This window comes from Poecilia reticulata, chromosome 23 (assembly GCF_904066995.2).
Source record: "Poecilia reticulata chromosome 23, P_reticulata-male-v2, whole genome shotgun sequence".
NCBI classification, from domain to species: Eukaryota; Metazoa; Chordata; class Actinopteri; order Cyprinodontiformes; family Poeciliidae; genus Poecilia; species Poecilia reticulata.
Window position 1 is genome coordinate 15,498,065 of NC_088852.1, and position 23,624 is coordinate 15,521,688.

Genomic DNA, 23,624 nt, shown 5'->3' on the forward strand with positions numbered 1-23,624 from the left:
TGGTGAACATAAAAAGTGACAATCCAAGTATTGGTAAATGCAATTTTCATAATCAATGGGCCTTTTCATTTGGTTCATTTAAACATCGAGTAAGAGAAGTAATGGTGCCTTCTGTTTGTACTGAGTAAATTTAGAGGATTCAACTGAAAAACCCTGCTGAAGTTAATATTCAGATGTGAAATCTCAAAGGTTTCTCACAAACCCCAACATTTAACATACCACGATCCTCCAACTACTTCCTGCAGTCTTCTTCTCTCTCTTTGTATTTTGTCAACTCTCTCAAACTTTATCCAAACTGTCTCCTAGAGTTGAGCAAAAACACTTCTATCTGTTCGTGTTTTATGTTCTGCAGATGAACATGCTGCTACGGCTGCAGGAAGCAGCTAACTACTCCAGCACCCAGAGCTGCGACAGCGACAGCACCAGTCACCATGACGACCAGCTGGACTCCTCCTTGGAGTCGGCCCTATGAGCCCCAGAACCAGCTCATTTTAAACCTCTAAAGTGGTGGGAAAACCTTGGAACCCCAAAGAATACATCCCCCCTCCCAACATGATATGGATTTATCCATCATTATCCGGTCCTGCTGCAGCGGGGAGCAACCTGGTCAGGCTGCTGGTCCACCACAGGACCCGCACAACAGATATATAATATATGAAAAGTTTTAATACTCAAAATATACCCTCAAATTGAAAGAAAATGCCTATATTTTAATGGTGCAATATGAAATCCGAATGTTTTATGCTGTCAGAGGCTTTACCAACTTGGTCCTTAGTGGTCACAATGTCAAACCGAACCACAGGTTGGAGACTGTCTACATTACGTCCTACAAACCGTACTGTCCTGTTCATTTTTGTGACATTTTTATAAAAATGTCCGCGTGTTTGTGATGAGAAATATCCGTACCTCTGGTGGTTTTTTCCAAAAGTGTTCTCAACAATAAGACACTTTTTCTCCGGTTTACTTTCAGGCGTCGGTTTCCAGAGCGTCTCAGAACAACAAAACTGGATATTTTTTTGTATTTTTATTTTTTTTCTACCCAGTTATATCTACAGATGTTTACATTGGTATGGCTGGTTCTGTTACGTCTTTCCTTGTTTACAGAGGTGCTCCTTACAGACACACATATATGTACACACAGAGGCAGCAGGGAGGAAATCCCCTCGGATAAGAACCTTTTATCGGTTCAAGTCCCTTCTTTGAACATCATCAAGAATGCCAGAGTGTCCTTGAGCAAGGCGCTCTGTCTCTACTGTTTTCATGGATGTCAACTTCAACAGCGGGGCGTGAAAAGCAGAGCAGGTGTAGTTTTTAATGTCTTCTTGTGGCCGAGTCTGACGCTTTGCACAAAAACTGGTGGAAAATGTTAGCAGGTTTGGCTGATGTAGGACAACTTTGAGCCCTTGCAGTTCAACTAGGATCAGAAGTTGTCTGCGTTAGATATTATATATTACATATTATTACTACTATTTATTAAAGACCCAGAGCCGACCCAGGCAGAATTTGTTTTTTATTAGGCTCATAAGCCGCCACAGCGGGACTAATGTTGCGTCTATATTGTCATCCTTTGATCATGTTTGGTTACCTTACAGAAGATTTGTTTATACAGCGTTAAACTAGCAGTCTAACTAGAGATTAGTTGGTTAATTGGGACCTCTAGGCAGCTTACTATTCATATCTTGCCAACTGTAGTTCTAAAACTGCATTATCTTGATAAAAGTGGTAGGTAGCCCTCCATTAGTTTTCCACATTGTGACTCCAAACAGCCAATTTTTTATTTTTATTTTTTAAAGCCAGGGATAGTTGTAATTGCCTCCTTTTGTCCAGCTGGGGGCAGTAGCAGCATTGCATTAGTTAATGTTCCCTGGAGTGAGATAAAACTTTGGTTCCGATTTTAAACCACGACTGGAACATTCTGGCAGTTTTGAGACCAAAGCCTTTTAAAACCGTGGCGCCAGTAACCAGCGCCATGCAAGTGTGGTGCGAAACACTTTTGATGCTTTTACTTTGGATAAACTGGTTACGTTTTTCACGAGGCTAAAGTAAGCCACTATGCACCTGACCTGGGTCAGGTGCAAAGCCAACCTCTCCCATCTAAAATCTTTAACATTTTTAGCTGTTTTTTGAGAAATCTGTTTTTTTTTAACCACTAAAACGCTCTGTATTTACACCTAGCACGTTTTGAACCTGTCGTGCTAAATTTGAGGAGCTCCTGGGGCATCCAAGCCAGCGGCAGACCCTAAGCGCAGCCCCTTTTCCCACGTATGCCTTGGGTCAGCTCTGAGCAAATTGGCGGACATTTGCTTAAGCCTCGTGGTGCTGGGCCTCCTGGCCTGAACCTTATTAGGGTCAGCCACTGCCAAGCTGTTCCAAATGCCAACACCAAGCACAATGAAAGTGTGAGATCCGTGTGTCGCCCAGTCGCCCTGTTACTGTGAAGGCAACATGGAAAAGTGCCAATGATTCCCTTTGATCCGACTGCCAAATGTTCACACCGTACAGACTTGCGATCAAACAGCAAAAGCCCACCATGGTTGCAGAAGTTCTCCAGGGTGGGAAGTAATCCAAATACCGAATAGTCCAAACCCAGATACCCCAAACTTTCACCTGTTCAATACCCTGCATCCATCTTTGTCCTCGAGGTATCCAAAAACCAGTCGAAGCCGCTGTCTTTTACTGTTCAGTGGATCAGCCGAGAGCCGAAAAAGGGAACAATAACGTTGGTGCTTTCTAACTGCCTTAAACGTTCCTTCGCTTTCTCTGGCTGTTGGTGGAAGAGGGGTGCGTTTCACTGCAGGATCATGCTAACCTGCTTCCGTCGGCGTCAAAGATGCCGCGTCTAGTACGAGATGTAGGCATTACTTCTTGCAGCCCCGTCTTCTTCTTATGAAGCATCCTTGCTTCTGTCTGACAGTAAGAAGTTAAGAGACATAACGCTGTATTTCAGTTAAAAAAAACAGACCAATATTGTATAAAGAAACACAAAAAAGGGGGGGTTGAGTATTTTTTTAGTTGTTTTGCGCCCAGTTGAGCTGGGCTCACTTGAATTACCAGGAGCACAACCAAACTGTTTTGTTTTAGTTTTTTTGTTTCTTTTTATTAAGCCTGATGAGCATGTTTTGAAGCTTTTTAAAAAAAAATGGGAGTGAGGGTGGGGTGGGTGGGGTGCACTGAGAAGAGATCTTTACCTGTATGTATGCGTGTACTGGATGGAAGAAGCCATTTAGAATTTTGATTGTTCTTTCTTTGTTTAAGTGGGTCAATTTTGCACACGTCTGAGGGTCGGGGTGGGCTGTAAATACTTCTAGAATTCTTGCACAGTGAATCAAAGATGCATTCTGGCCTGTCGGTGTTACAAAATGCAAAACCCGCTGAAGATATCGTCGTACGTATGGAAAACGGAGAAGAAAAAGATGCAAAAACTCAACCCGCTGTCGGAAACAGGTGTGTCTTGTGGTGATTTGATGTTTTGCCTATGCAGGAGGCATTAACTGTACAGTAAATACCATTTGAACTAACTAAACTGAAAAAAAAATAAAAATATATAGGCACCTGTCCAATGCTCCTTACTCTACCACGAAATACTCTGGATCCTCCCTGTCTTTAGGAATGCCTGTTGTTCCTCAAACGGATGGCTCAGGATTTCTTAAGTGAGGTTCTGTTCAAAAGATTGTAGGCAGTCAATATCCTAGGTTACTATTGTCGTCATTTAGTGGGAAATCCAGATTAGTTAACAGCTAGTCTGATAGGAGTGAAGACCAAAGCAGACTTTTATCGCCTCAAAGCAACTCAAGAACTCATTGTGGTTTATGCTAAGACTGCTGGTCATTTTGTACATTTTTAGTTAATTTGTTTCTCACCTCAAGATACCAACAGTGTGTCAGTTTATATCCTGCAGGGAATCTTTTATACTCGATTTGACAACCACATTTTAGCACCATAAATTGTTGTTCAAAGTAACAGTGTAGGAACAAAATGGAATGGGAGTACGGATTGACCCGTGGCCTTTTATGAACCTTCAAGCCATTATCATATTTGCACTGGAGGGTGATTTACCTAGAAGTACCCAAGGGAAATATGATTTACTTTTATATGAAACAGCTACTCTTAACACATACCCCACAAAAGCCAAACAATTTGACCATTATTTTAAGGGTCTTGGGAGTTCTTTGAGTTTGTTCTCAACGCATCAACTTTCCGTTCACCAAGTACTTCATGGTTGGTCAGTAGCTTGATGTAAACAAATTTCTCGGTTCTTGCATGGTATGTAAATATGCCTTCACTGGAAACACTTCTTATGTTCCATACTCGTGTTTGTTTCACACCGGAAGATTATTGGTGGCACACTGCTTCCAACCTCCATTTCCCTCTGGGTAAATAACTACCTACTACCTACATGGCAATGGTTTCAAGGCTCAAAATACAACTTTTGTTCAAACCGTTATGACATTTTTGAGATTTCAGTTAAGATAGAGGTCCTCTTTGGTTTTTGGAATAATTGCTAACTTCAGCCTTACCTGGATTTATGCTAAATGACGATGCCAGACAAAGTCATCTACTGCAGGTAAGATATTAACTCTGCAGACCTTCACTTAAAAATCCTGAGCTATTCTTTTAAAAACCACTTCCTCTTTGGTGATTTTAACCCTAACTTACCACCACCTTAGGCTTGCCAGCTGTCTGAGGCGCTGAAGTTGAGCCAACGCTGTACTGTACACATCTAACAGGTGCTACTGGTCAGTAAGAGGCCCACCAGAGACCAAGAAGTCTTGTTGTCACAACCTCAGGACAAACCTCTACAATCCTACCTGTACTCAGCTTCACATGTCTCTGCCTCCCAGCCTTCGATGGTTGCTAACCAGGTGGTGTAGTTGCATGCCAAGGGTGAAAAATGCAGTGTTTACAGGTTGCTCTATACCGAGACCTACACCCATGTATCAAAACCTATGTACACTCCTGTTATAGGCCATTAGTTCCCAAGATAACAGCACTTTGACACCATTAACAGTGTACACCATTGTGTTGAAAACCAACTGGTAATTTTTCCCACTTACACTTTCGAGTTGCATCTCAGTTGGAGACCATAGCATTTACTCTGGTTTGAGAGAAAGTTTTGTTTCTTTCCGGGTGAAACATTTGTCCTTAAATGTTTTATATTTTGTACATTTGTATGTAACATATCATGTAAATATACAGAGACAGTGATTTAAGTCATCTGGAGGATTTTGTAGTCTTTGTAAAGCCCTAATAAATGGTATTTGGTGTCACTCAAGCAATTTGTTTGAGTTTTTGTTCACTTGAGATTCTTCTGTGTTGAAATGACCAGATTACCAGAGCAGCTAAATGCAAAAAACTGCTTTTTCCTAAACAGGAATAATTTCCACATAAATGATATTTCTTTCTTTCATGATCGCAGAGGACAAAAAGCCTCAAATATACACACCCACCCCACTAATGCTGGGTTAAATGTTCCTTGACAACTTGCACCTCTGCTGTAGCTTTTTGTAGCTTCTAACATTCTGGCTGGCTGTTTGGTCACTTTTTGTCAAAAAAAATAAATAAATAAAATGGCAGAATTCTTAAAATTAAGAATTAACAGTACATAGATTCAAGTCTGTAAAATACTAGACTTGTAGCCACAGTTCAAAATTCATAAATGCGATTGAGTTTTACAAAGCTTTGTCTGTGATCTCTATCTCTGTCTGTACACGCAAGGGTAAAGCACCTTCCACAATATAAGGACACTGTTAAGGAAAATACAAAAGTAGCCTTTTGCACAGATTGCTGAAGTAGGTATCAGGCGAAGTCAACTTGAAAATGTATTTTATTTATTCCGAACTTGACAGAAGTATAAAATCACTATTTGTCAAAACTGCTTTTATTTTGAAGGAAATACATCATTCTCCTCTTCCGGGTAACTCCCAGTCGCAGCCATTGGAAAGATGGGACCCGGTGCGACTCCCGTGGCTTCCTCAGGAGAGGATAAAATGTTTAAATCTAACGGAGGCCCCATTAACTTACCGAAACACTCCTACTGGGTGGATTTGTGGGTGTTTCTGCTTTTTGACATCGCTTTGTTTCTCTTCGTATATTTCATCGTCCCGTAAAGAGGTAAGCAGGAGGGAAGCGCAGAAGTTTCTAGCTAACAGGGCGGTCTACGGAAGTGACAACACTGAATAGAAATGAATGTGACGCAAGGAGACTGCTGGTATAAAGTCACTTTTTTTAATCTCTCACTGCTATGGAAGTTTGTGGTATAGTTTTGCTTTGAAACCATTTATATGTCTGACCTTGTGTCCGGCATTCGTGTAGCGTATCAGTCGGCCATTGCTTACGGACTTTGAAGTGATGTGTAGCAGCGGTGATAGGACAAGGAAACATCCGCCTACATTTTGTAGGGTTTTACGTGTCAGAACATAAAAGTAAGATTTAGGTTCTCTCATGCTATTAAAAAGGAATTAAATGTTATTGGAAGAATAAAAAAAATACACGACACGTTCCAAAACTTTAAAGCCAAAATGTAAGGTTTTCACTGCTCGTTTGATGCCAATTCACAATAAAACTAGTTTCTTTTACAGCCGTCTTCCCTCTAAAGTCCTGTTGTAGCTGCAAGGGTGTACATAGTTATTCCACACAGTTTTTATGTTTTAGCTTCATCTTTAATAAATACTCTGCTAATGTTTTTTTTTATTTCATTTTTTTACTGTTTTGTGTAATTTAAAACCTTGTGAAGATCTGTTGATTTTATTACACCCACCTATGTCATTTTCTTTAAATGGTTCTTTTCAGACACTTGTGAATCAATGCAACCTAATCTTCTTGTTACAGGATCAACCCTTTGACTGACTGTTGATGAATGAAGTGCTGTGAGAAGGCTAACCCAGCTTTGACTGAATGTAGTAACCATGCAGCAGCTTTCCTCAGCTCGGTCCAAAGATTCTCACGTTTTACGGACGCTGCATCCTGACTTCATATCGGACTTCAGCAAGAAGCTCTTCAATAACTAATCGGATGGATTCCCTGTCGTTTCTATCAGATGATAGTTTGAAGGGTTTTTTTTTTTTTTGTTTTTGCTGAAAACCTCAAAACATCTCAACTGACTTTCATCGTAGAGACTCACCAAATGTGTCTGCAGATTACTTAATATGCTTCTGATATCACTGTAAATGTTATATCTCTAATTCTGCGTGTCTTTTTTTTCCCCCCAGAAATGTATGTAACTGGTGTTGGGACCAATGATGATATGAGCGCAGAAACATTTTATTTATTGAAAACTATGTTGATGTGGAGGAAACTCTAAGCAAACTCTTGGCAATTTGCACACAGACGACTTATGAACGAATAAAATGTTCTTCCAACTAACTAAAACTCATTTCAGTTTGAGTTTCTATCCCACACAATTGATGTTTATGCAAGCGTTTTAATAGTTCACCTGTTATCAAAAATGTATTATAATTTAGAACAATCATTTACTCCTATTTTTATTAAATACACCTGCTAAATGTGGTGAGCAGCCTCTTTTCAAATTTGCTCTATTGAATAACATAAGTACTTTATATATGTTATTTAGTTGGGCTGTCTGCTCTGGGAGCTAATCTGTAGTCTTCCACTTAACATGCATGCTAAACTAAATTGCTTTGCCTTAAAATGAGTGATTGTTATTAAAAGTTTACTGGCTTGCTATGAGTTTTTTTAAACATTTTTATTTTTTGGGGGGGTGGGTGGGGAGCTTAAAAAATTCATGTATATAAAATGTTCTACAAACTGGTACTGGTAATATGTATAACTGACTTTGCTACACTGAAAGTTCTAAGTAGAGCAGTAGATTTATTTAATGTATCGGAAGGTATATAAAAGCATCAAAAATCTTTTTGTTTTCTTTTAATTACGGGGCTATTTAACTATTTAACAGGTGTATATATATTTGGGTAAATTCTCTCTGACTGTCATTATCACTTTGTCCAGTAGGTGGCAGTAAATGCAACTTAAGCTGGTTTGTCAAACCACAACCTAAATTCCACAGTGGGGGTTTTACTTTGAAATTAAAGAACTTAACGTTTCCGGTTGAGGGAAAGTTGGTTTAAAATGGGATGGTAAGATACTGCAGTTTATCAGTGACTTTTCTAAAGGGTGCAAACGTATTGTAATAGAAAACTGCAAGAGAAAAAACACGGGTCTGTAAAGTATTTGCTCTTCTTCAGTGATAATTAGCTTGTAGCGACAGCTAACAGCGAGTTATTCAGGTTGATATTCGGACAACCAGTTGATATAAAAGGCACATTGTAGTGTAAATCTACAATGTGCAAAACTATATCAGTAAGGTATTTTTCCTAAAATACAGTAAACACTTAAATGACTGTGTTGTTTTAACTTTACTGTCTTTTATCTCATTTAATGTTCTGTAGAGGTATATATTACAAAGTTACACAGTAGAATTTTAGAGAAGTTTGTGGGAAATTCGAATATCTATCGAATATCTTTGTTTTTAAGGGATGTCATGGCAAACTAATGGAACAGAACTACTTCTGGACCAAAAATCAACTGATCTTCACCAGGTTGCACAGTGGTATAAACTTAAATGAACAAAAATCTCAGCTGATTCTCTGTGGATCAGAGTGATGGCCGTTGGTGAAAGTCCCAGCAGATTAGCAGTTTCTGAAATACTCACCTCCCAAAAGGCAACAGTAACCATGCCACACTGAAAGTCACTTAAGTTCCCTTTGTTCCCTATTTTAGAAGCCTAAATGCACTAAGTTGCTTAAAGCAATCAAACGTGTACCTAGGGTTATATATTATTCTGAAAAGACTAGAGCTGTTGTCTCCATTACTGTCTTATTGCTGAACTGCTTTGTTATTTAAAAGATAAAACTTTGGACTTCACTGCGAAACAAAAACTGCTTTGGTCCAGAAGTAGTTCTGTTCCAGATCCAGATCTTCTATAAGGACCTTGACCTTACATGTAAACTCATATGACCCCTGTTCATATTTTCTCTTGTTCTAACGAACAGATGTGTTGCTGTCGCTGTCCTCTCAGGCTGCTCTCTGCAGCCATGTGGCGCAGCGCAGAGATGTTCTCCGTTACAAAACCCTCGGTGAGTTTGTGATGCTGGTGACGGACACGGTGCCGGACCTGCTCGATGCAAAGCAGAAAGGCAAGTTACTGCTGCGACTGCGAGCCGGAGTGAGTCACTGGGGTGGCACAGTGGTACATACACTCAGATGTCGAAGATAGACTTGATTGTGGACACGCTCCTTTCTGTGTTTTTCAGGTTATTTTTGAGTTGTGCAGAAGTGCAGAAACAGCCAAACTTAAAGTTCATGTCAGTAACATCTATGTCAATGATTCAATTCAGGACAGAGAATCAGCCAGGCAGAAATTCACAGAGCCAAGAGCACTTTCTATAAAAACAAAAGGAGCACACTAAGCTAATGGTAACTGGTTCCGCTAACGGCTTTGTCCAGGCAAGAGACAAAGCTAAAGACAAGTCTGTGAGTCAACACAGTTAACGGCAGCAATGACTCCATGCAGGTGAGAGACACAGATCTGCTGAGCTAAGAGTACTTTCTACAAAAAGAAAAATGGAGAGCACATGAACTCAATGTAGGTTCTAGTTTTTCCAGTGGACACATACAGTGTCTTAGTTTTAGAGAAAGACATTGTTTTGAACCAGGAGTACTCTCAATGGAAAAGAAAAACAGGAACTTTATTGGACATTACCAAAAAAAATTGCTCAACTGAATCTGGTCAGGTAAACGTCTGTGTCCTTTCCAGGAGGTTTTTCCAACAGAGTACGATCTCAGCTATGACACAGACAGGCAGCTCCTTGTGTGGGAGTTTCTCTCCAAACTGGAAAGGCTCCTGCCTGTACTGGACCTCGGTCAGGTCAGGGCTGATGTCGGCAGCAGTTGCAGTTTGCAATTTGAGCCTCTTTTACTCTACCGTGAAAGAATGAAAAGGGCCAGACAGACCCACCCACCAGGTCACAGCTGCACATCTGTAATTGACAATAGTCACCCCACTGTTGGCAACTTAGATTTTGTTGATATATTCAGTGACTTTTCAGACAAAAAAAAATTGGTGTCTGCCAAAATCGGAATTGGCAAGTCAAACGTTTTAAAAGATCGGTAGTTGGCCATAAAACTTCACTTGGTGCACCTTGAATAAAATGTCTTTATAATGAATTATTTTGCATTTGATCATTTTGATGATAATTTAAAGCAACGCACAGTATCGCTCCAAAACCGAAGCTGGTATTTGTGATACAGTATTTGTGGCAAAAAATTATAGAAAACTGGACACATTGGATGATAAATATGATATAAAACAAAACTTCTCCTGTTGGCAAAAACCTAGTTTTGTGATAGTTTATCTAAATAGTTTTTTGTGTTAATAGATTTTGGCAAAGTACTGTTATCCAAAATCTAATGACAACCTGAAATTCTTGTGTGTGTTCTGCACAGGTGCAACAGTTGAGATGTCCACCCAGGTCTTCTCCTGCTCTGAGTGTCCGTTTTTCCACATGCAGGAGTCGTTCCTCCTGCAGCGCATCATGTAACTCATGTAAAGCACTTTGAATTGAATTGCTTTGTTGCTGAAAATGTGCTATATAAATAAAATTACCATCACCACATCGAGCACAGTCACCCAGAGCAGAACAACAAACTCCAGGTGACCGCAAAGAAGACTCCGGCCCCACAGCCCTTCCCCATCCACGACAGGCCGGATCCTCATACGTGCCCGGACTGTGGCAAGACGTTCAGGTGGGCCTCAGATGTGACTTGTCACCAGCGCACCCACACGGGTGAGCTGAGAGGAATGCAGCAAGGCCTTTAAGAACTCCTGGGATCTGACGAGACATCAACGCGTCCACACCAGAGAGCGTCCCTTCCTCTGTTCCCAGAGCGGCAAACGCTTCACCCAGATGGGGTTCCTCAGGCTGCATTTTGACCGCACCGCATGCAGCTGGACCTGCAACTCTCTGCTGGACTTAATCAGGGGGGCGGTGGACACAGAGGAGACTCCCTGCAAAGAAGGCAGGGAGTACAAGTGCCAGAAGTGCGGCGAGGGCTTCAGCAGCATCTTGGAGCGCCTGAGGCACAGGCAGGCGCACGGGGTGAGGCGGCAGTACAGATGCTCCCAGTGCGAGAAGATCTACAGCCACGCCTCGGACCTCAAGAGGCACCAGATGAAATACAGCAGACAAAACAGAATTTTTCAGGTCTGAATGAGTGTGAAATTTTAAAAGAATATGGAATAATGTTATTTCCAGACTTTATTTCCTATCCCATTGTCTGAAGACTGTATCCTCCATCTGTGTTTAGCCACCATCTATTAATTATCTACCACTTTCCTTCTTCCTCTTCGTCCATCTGGTCTGCTGAAATCTGAGCAGATCTGTGTTGAAAATGTGCAGGATCCCATTATTAAGGTAGGGTGTACTTCAGAACTACAGTACTTAAAAACATGTCAGTGTTTGGTGATGCCACACGCAGGCTAGTAGAAATAAAGAGCAAGTTCTGTTTGGCACTTCTTTTCCGTCAAAATCTGGATGAACTTCAGAGGCATAAAGGACTTAAAGTCATTAGCTATTTTTACTTACAGTTGAAGGAAACTTGGCTCAATGAGCTTTTGTTTGGCTCAGTGGTCAACCCTCTCTTTCAGATTTCTGTTCAGATTAATCTCACTACAAATAAGGAAAGTGTCGGCACTGAAAGTGAAACATTTTTTCCACAGTGCTGCATGTGGTTTTGTAGACATGCAGGTAGTTGGACAATTCTCCCTGCATATGCTTGTAGTGTTGCAATAGCCAGAGGCTGCTCCCGTCACATCACAAGACAACCGCAATCAAAAAGCACTGACTTTATATCAACTATTTTCACGAGAAAGTATTAACATCAACATTTAGCTTCCACTTGTTTCTTAAAGACTAATTCATAGCATGCTACTTTAAAAATAGTGAGTCTGTGCACAACCCATGTCTTACTCCAAGCTCATCTCAAAAGCTGGCAAGTTTGTTGGAAATAGTTTAATGAAGAAATAGACACATCAAGAGTAATTGGTGTCTTCTGTTGTATTTATTAGAGTGAATCTAATATATTTTACATAATGAGTGCCACCGTAATAATTGGATCCATTTACGCTCAATCTATAAGCAGCACTATCACTTGCACCACGTGTTCGTCACACAGGGTGGCGTTTTCTTCAGTTTGAAAATTTAAAAATTTCCCTCCAAGTTTCCCGCCGGACCGCTTTATTTGCAGGGACTTCCGCTCGCAGTTTACATATCCCGTGTCGTTTTCCGGGTGGTGGTTACACTCAGGCAAGCTGAGCCGTCGTTATAATCAACCTTGTAAACAAAAGTTGCCTAACGGGTTGACTTCAGCGATACGTGAACGGGAAAGACATGCATATCAAAACTGGTGAGTTTGAACAGCCGTTTGGTTTACATTTGCTGGAGTTTGTTAACTTTCCGAGCTTTGTAGGTTGTCTCGCCGCGGGATTAGCATCTGGGCTAGCGATACCGAAGGCAGCCTGGTCACCGCTTTGAATGGAGGCTGGTGGAGGGGGGGTTACGAAACTTTGACTTCGCTTTGCGCGGCTATTAGCTGTTAAGCCTTAAAAGGTGTTCAATATTTAAGTTATAACCCCGACTGTGTGTCTTATCACTATTAAACTGAATTTATTTTTTTTTAATTCAACAACACGAGGTGGTCCGTCGAGTTTAGTTCGCAGCACTTAGGCGCTACTAACTAGTTTGCTAACGCCGGTGCTAGCTAGTAGTGTTGGCTGTCCTATTTCCAATGCGCGGCGTAGCTAATAGCTCACAACGTGGCGGTGTGTGTCGAAACTGGTCTCCTAAAGGCAGCATGTTGAGGCTGCTGTTCGAAGAAACCAGCTAGCTTCCCGAAATTTCTGTTGCGACGTGTTAAACTGTGTCGGTGGATTTCTATAAACGGTGGGGGGTCGTTTAGTGTGGTTGGACCCGACATGTCCCACCTCTCTACTCATCACTCAACAACCATCCGAACCGCATAGCTTTAAGCTTAGGTAATATGTATTCACGTTTCGCATGATTTGCCGTCGAAAATAGCCAATAATTACGTCAGCATCTTTTTGAGTCATGTGGGTCGAAGGTGGCTGCTCGGCAATAAAAAAAAAAAAGAACCAACTTTTTCCAGTAGACGCATTATCCTATGATTCATTTTTTTCCTGATCAAGATGGAGACTGTGACCCAGTTTGCAGCATGATAGTTTCGTATAAAGCTTAAAATAATTTTAAAGTAATTTTAGAGAACTAGAACGTGTGGTTTCGATTTAAAAAAATTAAAAAAAAATCGGCGCAAAAAAAAAAAAAACTACAATAAACTAACTATGTTTGATGTTTCATGCCTTTTAATATGCTAACTTCTCATCTGTATTTTATGAATTGACTGTTCTTCAGATTCTTCACGCAGTTTTGATCCGGTACATTTTGTTCCCTCCTGCACATGATAAAAGCAGAGACAACAGGGAGCTGTTGTTGAGTTTTGAGCTCGACTTCCACAGTAAAGTCACATGAAAACGTGTTATCCACCCCCACTGTGTGTTTACACAATCATGGAAGCGAATAAATTGGCCCCTTTGCCTGTCGGCATCCCCCCGTTTCATGCCTGTGTGCTTTTATTTTTGTTCCGATTTCCAGGCATCCAGTTGTCTTTGAACTGTATGCATGAATTGGATTCATTCAAAAATCTTTGATTCTTATGAACAATTAGGTTCCCTTTTTTCCATCCATCCTGCGGTTTGGAGAGTTTAGAGTTGACATGGAAGATAAATGGGGTTAGAAAATAATAAAAATCTTTGACCTCAACTGTCGGGTAAAATAGTTGATTCTGATTTTGGACCAAACCAGTTTCAAAAATTCCTTCAAATAGTTTAACTTGGGTACGAATTGACATATTTGCAAACCCAGTCCTTGGTTGGACCTTTTTTAAAAGACAGAAATTCAAAGTTTTAGTGGATGAGAGGTGAAGGTTCATGTTGTGGCCAACATGGATCACTACTGGTTGGATCAAACTAGCATTAAAGCAGAAAAGTGGCTACAACTAGCAGTTAGTTTAGTAATCCATTATTCTATTGATTATTCGGATAAAACAAATCTTATTCTGCTAATTTTTCATTTAGCCACTGAAGTCATACACATTAGAAATGCATTAAAAGATGCAAATAATTCAACTATGGTATTTTTTACAATAAAATGAACATGTTGACTAAAATGAAACGTTCCTTCAGTCAGTCTGCAGCAAAGAATAAATCTATAAACATTGTCAACTAATAGTTGGACAGCAACAAGTCCTATAATTAAAGGTTCAAATTCTGGAAAAAAACTATTAAACACATTTTGCTAGATTTTATTTATGTACTTGACCCGGTTGAAGCTAAAGCTCTTCAGAAGTTCTGGGTAGAACATATGTACCGAGATTTGTTATATGAAAGACAAAATGTACATTTTTTTTGGTACAGTTTTGGCTGAATTACTTAAGATTGTTTTAGCAGATGGCCTTTAAGTCTGTATACTCACCTAATTGATTACCAAATTAGTTGATAATTTCAAAAATTGTTTAATCGCGATTAATCTGATTAATCGTTTCAACCCTAATGCTGAATGATGTTTTCACCCACTTGTCTACGTTTTCCTTTCAGGTACATGGGAAGCAAGCAACACTGTGTGCGAGTCCGAAACCCTGTGTGACCAAGCAGTCCTCGTGTCGGCAACCAAGTCCGAGCCCCAGATCCGTAACCGCCGCCTGTCTCCTGGTTCGGGAAACTGCGGAGGAGGAGGCGGCGGCTGCATCTCCGGAAACGCCCAGTCTCCACGACAACGGTCCCCCCAGGGCGAGCCGAACGGCCCCAGCCACGCCCACGGCCCGAGTTTCCGCAGGGAGAAGGAACGCAAGAACCAGCCTCACAAGGGCCGCGCCGTCCGGAGGGAGAGCCAGAAGGGGGCGCTGCGAGCCGGCGAGCGCCTGCTAAAGGCCAATCAAAAGGAGAAGTGGGTGGAGGACAGTCTGTCGCTGCTCAAGCCTCCGCCCGCTTTCCCGGTGCAGGACAGTCCTGCCAAGCTGCAGCCGGCCGTGAGCTACGCCTCCAAGGTGAAGGCCGGAGCAACGAGCGGAACGCTGGAGGAGGAGCGGCCCGCCATCGGGGACCTGCTGCAGAACCAGTGGGGTCTGAGTTTTATTAGTGAAGCTAAGCCAATCACAGAGGGGCCCCTCCCTCACCCTGCTGCTGGCCCTCTAGTGGACACAGAGAGCAAACACCCAGCGGACCTACAGCATGACGCAGCTCTCACAGTTCAGCTCCAGGAGGAAACTCCTGTTCCTGCTTCTGAGGCCGAGGCGCAGCAGGCCAACGGGGACCTCCTGCTGAGCTGTCGCCATCTAGTGGAGGCTTTGAACTATCACAATAGAGGTAGGCGCTTCAGCTGCACACTGGCTTTAAGTGACAATTGAGATCAACTGGTAATTTTTGGTTTTCTCCCCCTTTTAGAATGGAATATAATCTGTAACAGACAGAAGAAAGGTGAGTTGACTAAACTATTTTACATTTTATGAAGTGTGCAACCGTAAAGTGTCACTGACATGGCAAAACTGCTGAGATTTTATTTTGTTTACGCAAAAGCTTTTAATAATAATTAGTTCTCATAGAATATAGTATAAACGCAGAGTGTTGCCGTTTTCCTGAGTAACTGGGTCAAACGCCAGCGCCACCGTGTGACAAACTAATAAAGCTGAATACACAGAAGCAGAGGATGTTGGGAGGATTTCTCTGCAGGATCTGTTTACCATTCAGTGATTTGGAGACAACAGCTCTCCACAGAGAAGGTTCTGACCCTTCACTATCGGATTCTTCCTCCTCAGAAAGGTTGAAATCATTGTTGCCTCCTGAACAATATGGCTGCAGTCTGTCAGTAGAACCAGCTCCTTCTTCTCCATCACTCCAACTACATTCTTCCTCCAAACTGCAGAGAAATCACTCAAGTCTTCACTGAATTCTCAACTTCCTCTGCTTCTGTGTGCTCAGCTTTGGTTGTTTATGGTTCGACTTACCCTGATTACATCACAATATGGTGCTTGGCCCGCTTTCAGCTGAAAACAGCTACACTCCATTTATAGTGGGACTAAAATACAATTTGGTATCAATCAAAGCATTTACAAAAGCTTAAAAAAAAGTCTCATGCAAATTTTTGGTAACATTTGATTTTAATATTTGCATTTAACATTTTCATTAGAAACTGCTGCCAACATTGGGTCACATGTGATTATAAATGTACATAACTGTCCACTCAGAATTGATACCTTTGTTCATCATTTCTGGTTTTGTGGCAAGCAGCACCTTTGTGTAACCTGAAACGGCGCCTCCTACAGGCTGTGTACGGTAGAATTAGACATGTGAAAGAAATACAGATCACTTTTCTTGTTTGAGACATTTTATTGGTATTTAAACATGAAAATGAAACCAAATGTATTGACCAGTTTTTGTTGAGTTGAATCTGATTTGCTTTTATTGTTCCAGATCCAAAAAGAGTGATGTGGTATAAGGAGACCCAGGAGCGTCCAGCCTAGCAGTGTGACCGACACACAGCATCAAACGCCTACAGAACACATACACACACACACACACCTTCACGCACATTTATACTCACGGAAGACGGACAAATTTGAGTCCCATTCTCACAAGCTGCACTCAGGATGATGTCTTCATGATGTCTTCACATAAAGCCACACTGAGACACTTTGGACTAACTCCTTTGAGATCTTACAGCAATGGACTTTTTTTAACGCCTTACAGAAAGCCTGCCTTAAATAATCACCTCATTCCCATTTTAGCTTCTTCCTGTAAAGCTGGTCTTTTTCCCTCCTACACTGTTTATTTTCTTTTAACAATCTCCAAGGAGTCTAATTTAATTAATTTTCTCCCTGTTTTTGAAAGTTGCAGTTTTATTCAATGTTGTCCTCTGCAAAGCGAGTGGTCAATCAGCACTTTGTTTAAAACTGACCAGTGCGTGTGTGAGAAGCCCTCTGAATTTTTTCCCCCCCGTTTTGAATTGGAAACCAGAAGAATGTCCTGTACCTACTTGAGTTTTATTGTTTATGAATGCAAAGGTTTTCAGTTTCATGTCTTCAGTTTACAGAGGGGTGTAGTTAACGGCACAGTACAGTTTACCCTTTGCCCTACAGATCTTAATGCTGTGTTCTCATAATTGTTTTTTATTTGGTTCCTATCGGGTGAATGTTTGAATCCATAAGGGATATCGCAATGTTCTGTGTGGTAGCTTTTGAAAATTTATTTGAATTAAAGCAAAAATTACACTGGAGAAGGAGAAGGGACGCAAGAAAGTATTGCTTAATAAAAATGAATAAACTTTGAGAGTTTGACTACATTTGATTTGCTGCCTGCTGTAGAGACTAGCTTAATTCCCCCTAATATGTAATGCTTTGTGTCTTACCATATTCACTTTAAGCTTACAAAAACTAACCTTTGAAACAGGAGTAAATATATATAAAAAATACTTTATTTGCATTTTCCTTTTCTGAGGCCAGTGAGACTCCAGAGCCTGGCTGCTCCTCAGTCTCTCCACGTCACCTCTACTTCATCGGTCCTGTACCTGCAGCAGTGATCAACACGCTACCATCAGTCACCCATAGATACTGAGACACAAATCCTGGGACTGTAGCTGCTGCCGTTACCTTTGTGTGATCCAAGAGTCTTCCAGCTCTGTGACGTAGCCGCTCCGGAACATCTCCCAACCCGCCTGAGCGATCATTGCTCCGTTATCTATGCAGAATCTGGGTCAGAGCACACAAACCTAAACAACCTGATGCTTTTTAACTTCATAATAAGATCTTGTTTACACCAAGTGGTTAATATCTGGAGACTCAGACCCTGAATCCAAAGTAATCCACATTTATAATATTTTTAAATGCTTTAGTGTGGTTGACATCTGGACACGCTCAAGTTCAGCATTTATACCACTGCAGTTGCAAGCTGCAAATGCTTGTTCCTATGGAAACGGCTGTGTCATGGTGGATGGGTTTGTTTACCGCTCATCTGTAGCAAACAGTTTGGCTCCTCTCTCCTTGCACATCACCCCCATCATCTCCTGCAGACGCAGGTTACCTGTGGAGGAAACATGTTGCTTCATGGTTTGTAGGAAAAGAAACTCAGGGATTTACACAAATACTTGAAGGCAGCAGTTCATTACTAACGCAAGGTTGTATGTTTTTAACAACTTTGTTTTAGCCCACGTTGAGATGCATTTCATGAAAGACCTCATTTCAGTCTTTTTAAAAAACTGAAGTGAATGCTGCTTTTTACATGATCACTCTGATCATTTAGTTTTCTCAGCTTAACTTGCTTAGTTACGGTTGTTTGGTGTTCAGAAGTAACCACAAACATGAATGTTGCCTAATGAGTTTTCTATCCAAATGAGAGCAGCAGCAATGGGAATTAAGCCTTTATGACATATAGTCTGTCAGCAAAGACTGGGAGAGAATAAAATGGATACAAGTCAAATAGATAATGATCTGCTATATATAATATATATATATATATTTATATATATATATATATACACGTTTCCATTTATGTATGGAAATTTTATGTATTGGTGTATTTTGAAAGACATACCAAGTCATTTCTGCTCAGTGATTCTCTACATCTCAAACTCCTGAAATGCCTCTTTTAGTGTACATTGCTGACCGTTTTTTCCTTCCACTCAACTTTCTATTAATATAATGGGACGACAGTGTCTGTGAACAAAGCTACTGAACTGATCAACTTACAGCCCACTCCTCCGACAATCAGGACCTCCTGGGAGCCGCAGTGAGCCATGGCCCTCTCTGTGATCTCCACCAGCATGGCGAACACCGTCTCCTGCAGGGGTAACGGGAAGGTGCTGCACGTCACTCATTATATATTCATGTCAAATAATCTTGTCTCATCACAAATGGAAACACTTTTCAGTTACCAAGTGGTTCAGAGTACCTGAAGGGAGAAGCACAGATCCTCTGCTGTGCACTGACCAGAGCTCAGCATTTTATTAGCAGCTTCCTGTCAGCAAAAATAATGATTAGATCTGAGAAATCAAACAGTTCAAGTTTTTTCTTTCTTCCTTCCTCCTCTCTGTTTTCTCTTAATTCCTTCTTGTTTTTGAGTCCAGTCCTGTTTTTTGTCCTTCCTTGCTTGCTTTCTGGAGCTATTATTGTATATATTAAGCCCTGCGCCTCCAACGCCGAGCCATGGATCGGTTCACGCCGAGCTTACATGCAGCCGCTCCATTTCCCTCCTGAACTACCAGATCGATAGCATTCAGTTTAAAAGCTGCATCATATGAACTTCTTCCCGTTTCCATGATGAGGGGGAAATGTCTGTCGTGTCTGCTGCTAACATGTGCTTGTTCTAAATGAAAATTAGCACTTTTGTTTTTTTTTTAAATTTACAATAATATGTAAAACAAGTTACATAAACAGTAACTAAAAGAATGACGAGGCTTAAGGAAGGTATTAAAGCAAAAATTACAAACAGGAAGACATCAAAAACAGCAAATTAGGGAAGATTACATGAAGAACTTCTTTACAAATTGCAGTAGTCTTTAAAGCTTTAGTATTGCTACAATACTTCAGAGAATACAAATATGAAGAAACAGGCACAGAAGGCATTCAATTTGGGTTTCTGCTTAAGAAATTAGCAGCTGTGGATATTAAATTTAGCTAAAATTAATATTAAGTTTATAAGACTTTAAACAGAAAAAGCCACATAATATAGTTTTAAAGTTAAACAGTACATGTATTTCCAATTTTCTTTTTAAAAGAAAAAAGGAGTAAAAAAACAATCTTTCCAAAATATTTGGATATAAGAGCAGTCTCAGGAAAGATGAGTGATGGTTTCCTCAGAGTTGTAGGAAAAAGGATCACAGAGGGTCTACATTTTAAATATTTTACTATTAACAGGATAACATCTATGTAGAATCTTTAGACACTTCTCGAATCTTATTAGTTATTAAGTATTTCTTAAGCAATAACCAAACAACTTTCCAGCAAATATCGTTGAAGATATTGTTAAAAACTCTGCTGAATAACAGAAAGAGTCTTCAAGTCTGGTGATCGGTCACAACTCAAAAACAGCTGAAACATAAACTGAAGACAGAGCTGAGTATAAGATAATAAGTTTATATTCAGCACCAGTTCCTCCAGTGCCTACTGTTCATATTCATTTTGGTTTTTTGTACATTTTGTCACACTGGAACCGCAAACTTTAATATTTCAGCAGATCATCATCATGTTGAAGTGGAAAGAAGACGCCATGATTTGAAAATAGCTTATAATAAAAATGTGAAAAGTGTGCTGTGTGTTTGTGGTTATCCCCACGGAGTTAAAACTAGACTGAGAGATTTCAAGATTATCTGGGTCAATCAAAAACATGAATAAACTCTGTATTTATCTCCATTCATCCATTTTTTATGAAGACTAGACTTGAAAAGTGCCTGATTAATAATCTTTTTTTCAGATTTATCACATAAAACCCAATAAATACTCTAGTTCAAGGTTATAATAGAACAAAAAGTGAAAAAGTGTAAGTGCTCCACTAACCTCAATAAAGGACAGAATCCCAGAAAAAGACACGTCCATCCCCTTCACCGTGTACGGCAGCTCCACGTACCGACTTCCTCTGTAACGAACAGGAGAACTCACAGCGTTTCCCTTCTGGCTCTCTGTGTGGTGAACAACGTTCTTCAGGGTCTGCTGGGTTCTACTCACTTTTTGGCCATCTGCTCTATGTTGTATCCTGGACTGGGATCGTTGGAAATCTAGGAAGAGTTCCATGACGTTAACTTCCACGTCGTTCACAGTAAAACATGGCCAATGTCACCAACACACACCTTGATAACTCTGGCGAATCTGTCCAAACAATTGCCGACCGCGATGTCGATGGTCTCCCCAAATATTCTGTAGCGCCGCTCTAAGTAAGCGATAACCTGCAAACACATTACCACTGTAAGACTTCAAGACTCCACTTCCCACAATTCTTTGTCCGTCACATTCATTTTAAACAGATGACAAAAGGAGGTTTTCTATGAACGTATAGTAGTTATACTATGATGGGTCAACTTTACTCTGGGAATGGAAAGAACAGATAAAGTCAGGAAAGGAAAAAGAGAAAAGGAAAGAAGGATATAAAAGAAGCAAAGATGAAAAAAAGAGGAAGGAAGGACAGAAGAAAGAAAGCAATAAAGAGAAAAGACACTGAGGAGGATGGAAGGAAGGAAAGAAAGAAAAACAGACATAAGAGAGGGAGGAATGAAAAAGGTAGGAAGGAAATGAGTGAAGAACAAGAGAAAAGCAAGAAAAGAAGAACATGAGGGAGGGAAAATGAAGAAAAGACAGAATCATAGAAGGCAAAAACATAAAGCGGGAATAAAGTAAGCAAGGGGGATGAAAGAAAGATAAAGGAAGGAAAAACGAAACAAAAGGAAAGGAAGAACATGAGAAAGGACAAAAAAAGATGAAGAAACCCAACATTTCATCAATAGGATAAAACGGATGAAGTCTGGAAATACTAACACTTCTAAACACTCCAGCCCTTGAAAACACTGATATCAGACTCCAGACATCAGCTCTCAGCGAGGATCATCCTGAACTGACTGGCTACCAGCTGATTCTGAACACCGGCTATAAAACACCAGAGCAATGAGGCTGGAAGCCCACCTGGGTGTTTCCCCCGCTGACGTACAGCACGGTGGGGTTGTTGGCCTGGGTTATGAGTCGGCCCATCTCGATGTGTCCGATGCAGTGGTTGACCCCCAGCAGGGGCTTCCCCCACAGCTGGGCCACGGTGCGCGCTACGAGGGCCACCGTGACCAGAGGGGCTCCCATACCAGGGCCTGAGGGACAAGGAGAGACAGGGACAGATCACCCCCTGAGAGCTAAACATAGATACATTTACGTAGCTTTAGCTTGTTGTTTTTCTACTGTAATCAATGATATTCCATCATGTTTGCTACCTTTAGTGTACGCCACGCAGTCGATGTCTGCCGGCTTCAGCCCCGCTTGCTCCAGCGCCTCCTTCAGGACAGTGAGTATGACTGCGCGATGATGCCTGGCCGTGTCACTGGGCATGAACCCTGAGGCGAAGAATAAAAAGTGTTTAAAAAAAAGAAAGAAGAATCATCACAGACTGGTTTGTCAGACGTGTTAACGGCGCTCGCCTTGGCCCGGCGGTGTGATGTACGTCCGTCTGGGGTTAGACAGGACTTCACCGTCCCTTATGATGCCGATGCCAATCTTGTTGGCGCTTCCTTCGAATCCAATAACAACGGTCATGGCAACTAACAAAAAAGAAAAAAGAAAAGAATGATGATATTAAATGTTTTAATGTCTACAAAACAAGTCAGTGCTCATAGTCTGATTAAAGGTTTGCAGTTCTTTGGAGGCTGTCTGACCATCCGTCTTGCTTTGGCCTCTGAAATCTCACATTATTTTTCCTTCTTATTGTTGAATCAGAATCTGGACCAGTGTTTGAAATGTTCTTCTTTGTTATGTTGGAACCTCCTGGATGGATTTTGGATGAAAAACAAGTTTGATAAGAGTGAAATCCTGGGAGGGTTCACCACTTTTCAGTATTTATTCCATTGAAATTGGTGTGTGTCACCGTTAAACACTGACAAATGTCAAAGATTGTCTCATCTTAAATTTCTTTAGTTTAGGATCTGATGCTTTGCTGTTTGAGATCTTTTAGCCTTTTTAAAGTTATCTTACATGTCCTAGTAAAGTATTCTTGTTCTCATTGCGCACCATTTACCTAAAAAATTCAAATACAAAGTTGTTTAAAAACTTAAAGTTATCTGATATCAATCTGAAATATTTAAGTGTGTTTGGGGGGCAAACACACAATAGCTGCAAGTGGAGTAAATATTTTCTCACCACACTGTTCAAATGATATAGGAACAAAGAAAAAAAATTAACCTCGTCAACCATTGCCAGGACACATTTTTAGATATTAATATGCAGCTCAGATTATCTTACATAACGACATACTGTACCTGTAGCCATGACTCTAAATGCTGGTTCCTGTATAGAGCCTGAAAACCCCACTTTAACTTGACTAACAGTAAAACAGTCTGTACTACAGGTGCTATGACGGAAACAACTGGAGTTAAATCTAAAAAACCCGTTTTTATCAGTCATTTATAGCTTGATAGTTACATATTAGACTTTTAGTCAAAATATCCTTACATAATATATATTTTTTTGCACAATTATTTATAAGTTTGTACCAGAAGTTAATTTCTTTAGAGGAGCAGAGACCAGCAACATCTCCCTAATTAAGGATTAGCAGCAGCTGTCTTTAGCGCCTCCTCTTGCTTCAGCTCGAATAAGCGCTCGAATATTGTTTTATATTTTTACATATCAAAATAAAATTTTTACCGAGTATTTAGGTTTGTTTTTCTTCCTCTCAGTCCACATAAGTTTTCACACTAGTAGTTCTGAACGTCTGCAGCCGAGAGTGACTCCATAGACATATCTAAGGACCCAAACATAAAGAGCTGTTAACTCGCCTTATCAAAAAGAAAGAAAAAAAGTCT

General features: G+C 40.7%; 3 protein-coding genes and 1 pseudogene across 25 annotated transcripts in view; 3 read left to right on the forward strand and 1 right to left on the reverse strand.

Annotated features, from left to right (window-relative positions):
• The window catches only part of nav3 (neuron navigator 3), a 381,588-nt gene extending 376,316 nt beyond the window's left edge, over positions 1-5,272 (forward strand). For all 22 annotated transcript variants that reach the window (XM_008401340.3, XM_081603798.1, XM_017302697.2 and 19 more), the window contains one exon: positions 353-5,272. In XM_008401340.3, coding sequence (XP_008399562.1) covers positions 353-472 — 120 coding nt within the window. In that variant the 3' untranslated portion in view covers positions 473-5,272. The remainder of the gene's footprint in view (positions 1-352) is intronic.
• A 2,796-nt stretch (positions 5,273-8,068) lies between these two features.
• On the forward strand, positions 8,069-12,052 carry LOC108165863 (uncharacterized; annotated as a pseudogene). The gene is made up of 8 exons (XR_014086169.1): positions 8,069-8,174; positions 9,009-9,181; positions 9,270-9,419; positions 9,749-10,125; positions 10,395-10,405; positions 10,462-10,547; positions 10,631-11,219; positions 11,394-12,052. The product of XR_014086169.1 is annotated as an uncharacterized LOC108165863 (transcript).
• A 200-nt stretch (positions 12,053-12,252) lies between these two features.
• Positions 12,253-17,410, forward strand: LOC103459610 (uncharacterized). Its single transcript, XM_008401326.3, has 4 exons — positions 12,253-12,420; positions 14,684-15,451; positions 15,530-15,562; positions 16,556-17,410. Exons 1-4 carry the CDS (start codon positions 12,405-12,407, stop codon positions 16,603-16,605), a joined length of 867 nt encoding a protein of 288 aa, XP_008399548.1. The 5' UTR covers positions 12,253-12,404; the 3' UTR covers positions 16,606-17,410.
• A 123-nt stretch (positions 17,411-17,533) lies between these two features.
• Positions 17,534-23,602, reverse strand: osgep (O-sialoglycoprotein endopeptidase). Its single transcript, XM_008401325.2, has 12 exons — positions 23,467-23,602; positions 22,248-22,367; positions 22,044-22,163; positions 21,748-21,923; positions 20,922-21,017; positions 20,800-20,849; positions 20,632-20,710; positions 19,028-19,093; positions 18,826-18,916; positions 18,085-18,160; positions 17,731-17,829; positions 17,534-17,648 (listed from the first exon to the last, which is right to left on the reverse strand). Exons 2-12 carry the CDS (start codon positions 22,360-22,362, stop codon positions 17,609-17,611), a joined length of 1,008 nt encoding a protein of 335 aa, XP_008399547.1. The 5' UTR covers positions 22,363-22,367; positions 23,467-23,602; the 3' UTR covers positions 17,534-17,608.
• Positions 23,603-23,624: the final 22 nt, after the last annotated feature.

Bases quoted from the DNA above. Each gene is read 5' to 3' on its own strand.
- LOC103459610 (XM_008401326.3), top strand. The intron at 15,452-15,529 runs GTAGGCGCTTCA...TCCCCCTTTTAG, and splicing joins TTTGAACTATCACAATAGAG to AATGGAATATAATCTGTAAC. The intron at 15,563-16,555 runs GTGAGTTGACTA...TTATTGTTCCAG, and splicing joins CTGTAACAGACAGAAGAAAG to ATCCAAAAAGAGTGATGTGG.
- osgep (XM_008401325.2), bottom strand. From the start codon at position 22,362: ATGACCGTTGTTATTGGATTCGAAGGAAGCGCCAACAAGATTGGCATC. The intron at 20,711-20,799 runs GTGAGTAGAACC...TGTTCGTTACAG, and splicing joins ATAGAGCAGATGGCCAAAAA to AGGAAGTCGGTACGTGGAGC. The intron at 18,917-19,027 runs GTACTCTGAACC...TTACCCCTGCAG, and splicing joins ATCTGTGCTTCTCCCTTCAG to GAGACGGTGTTCGCCATGCT.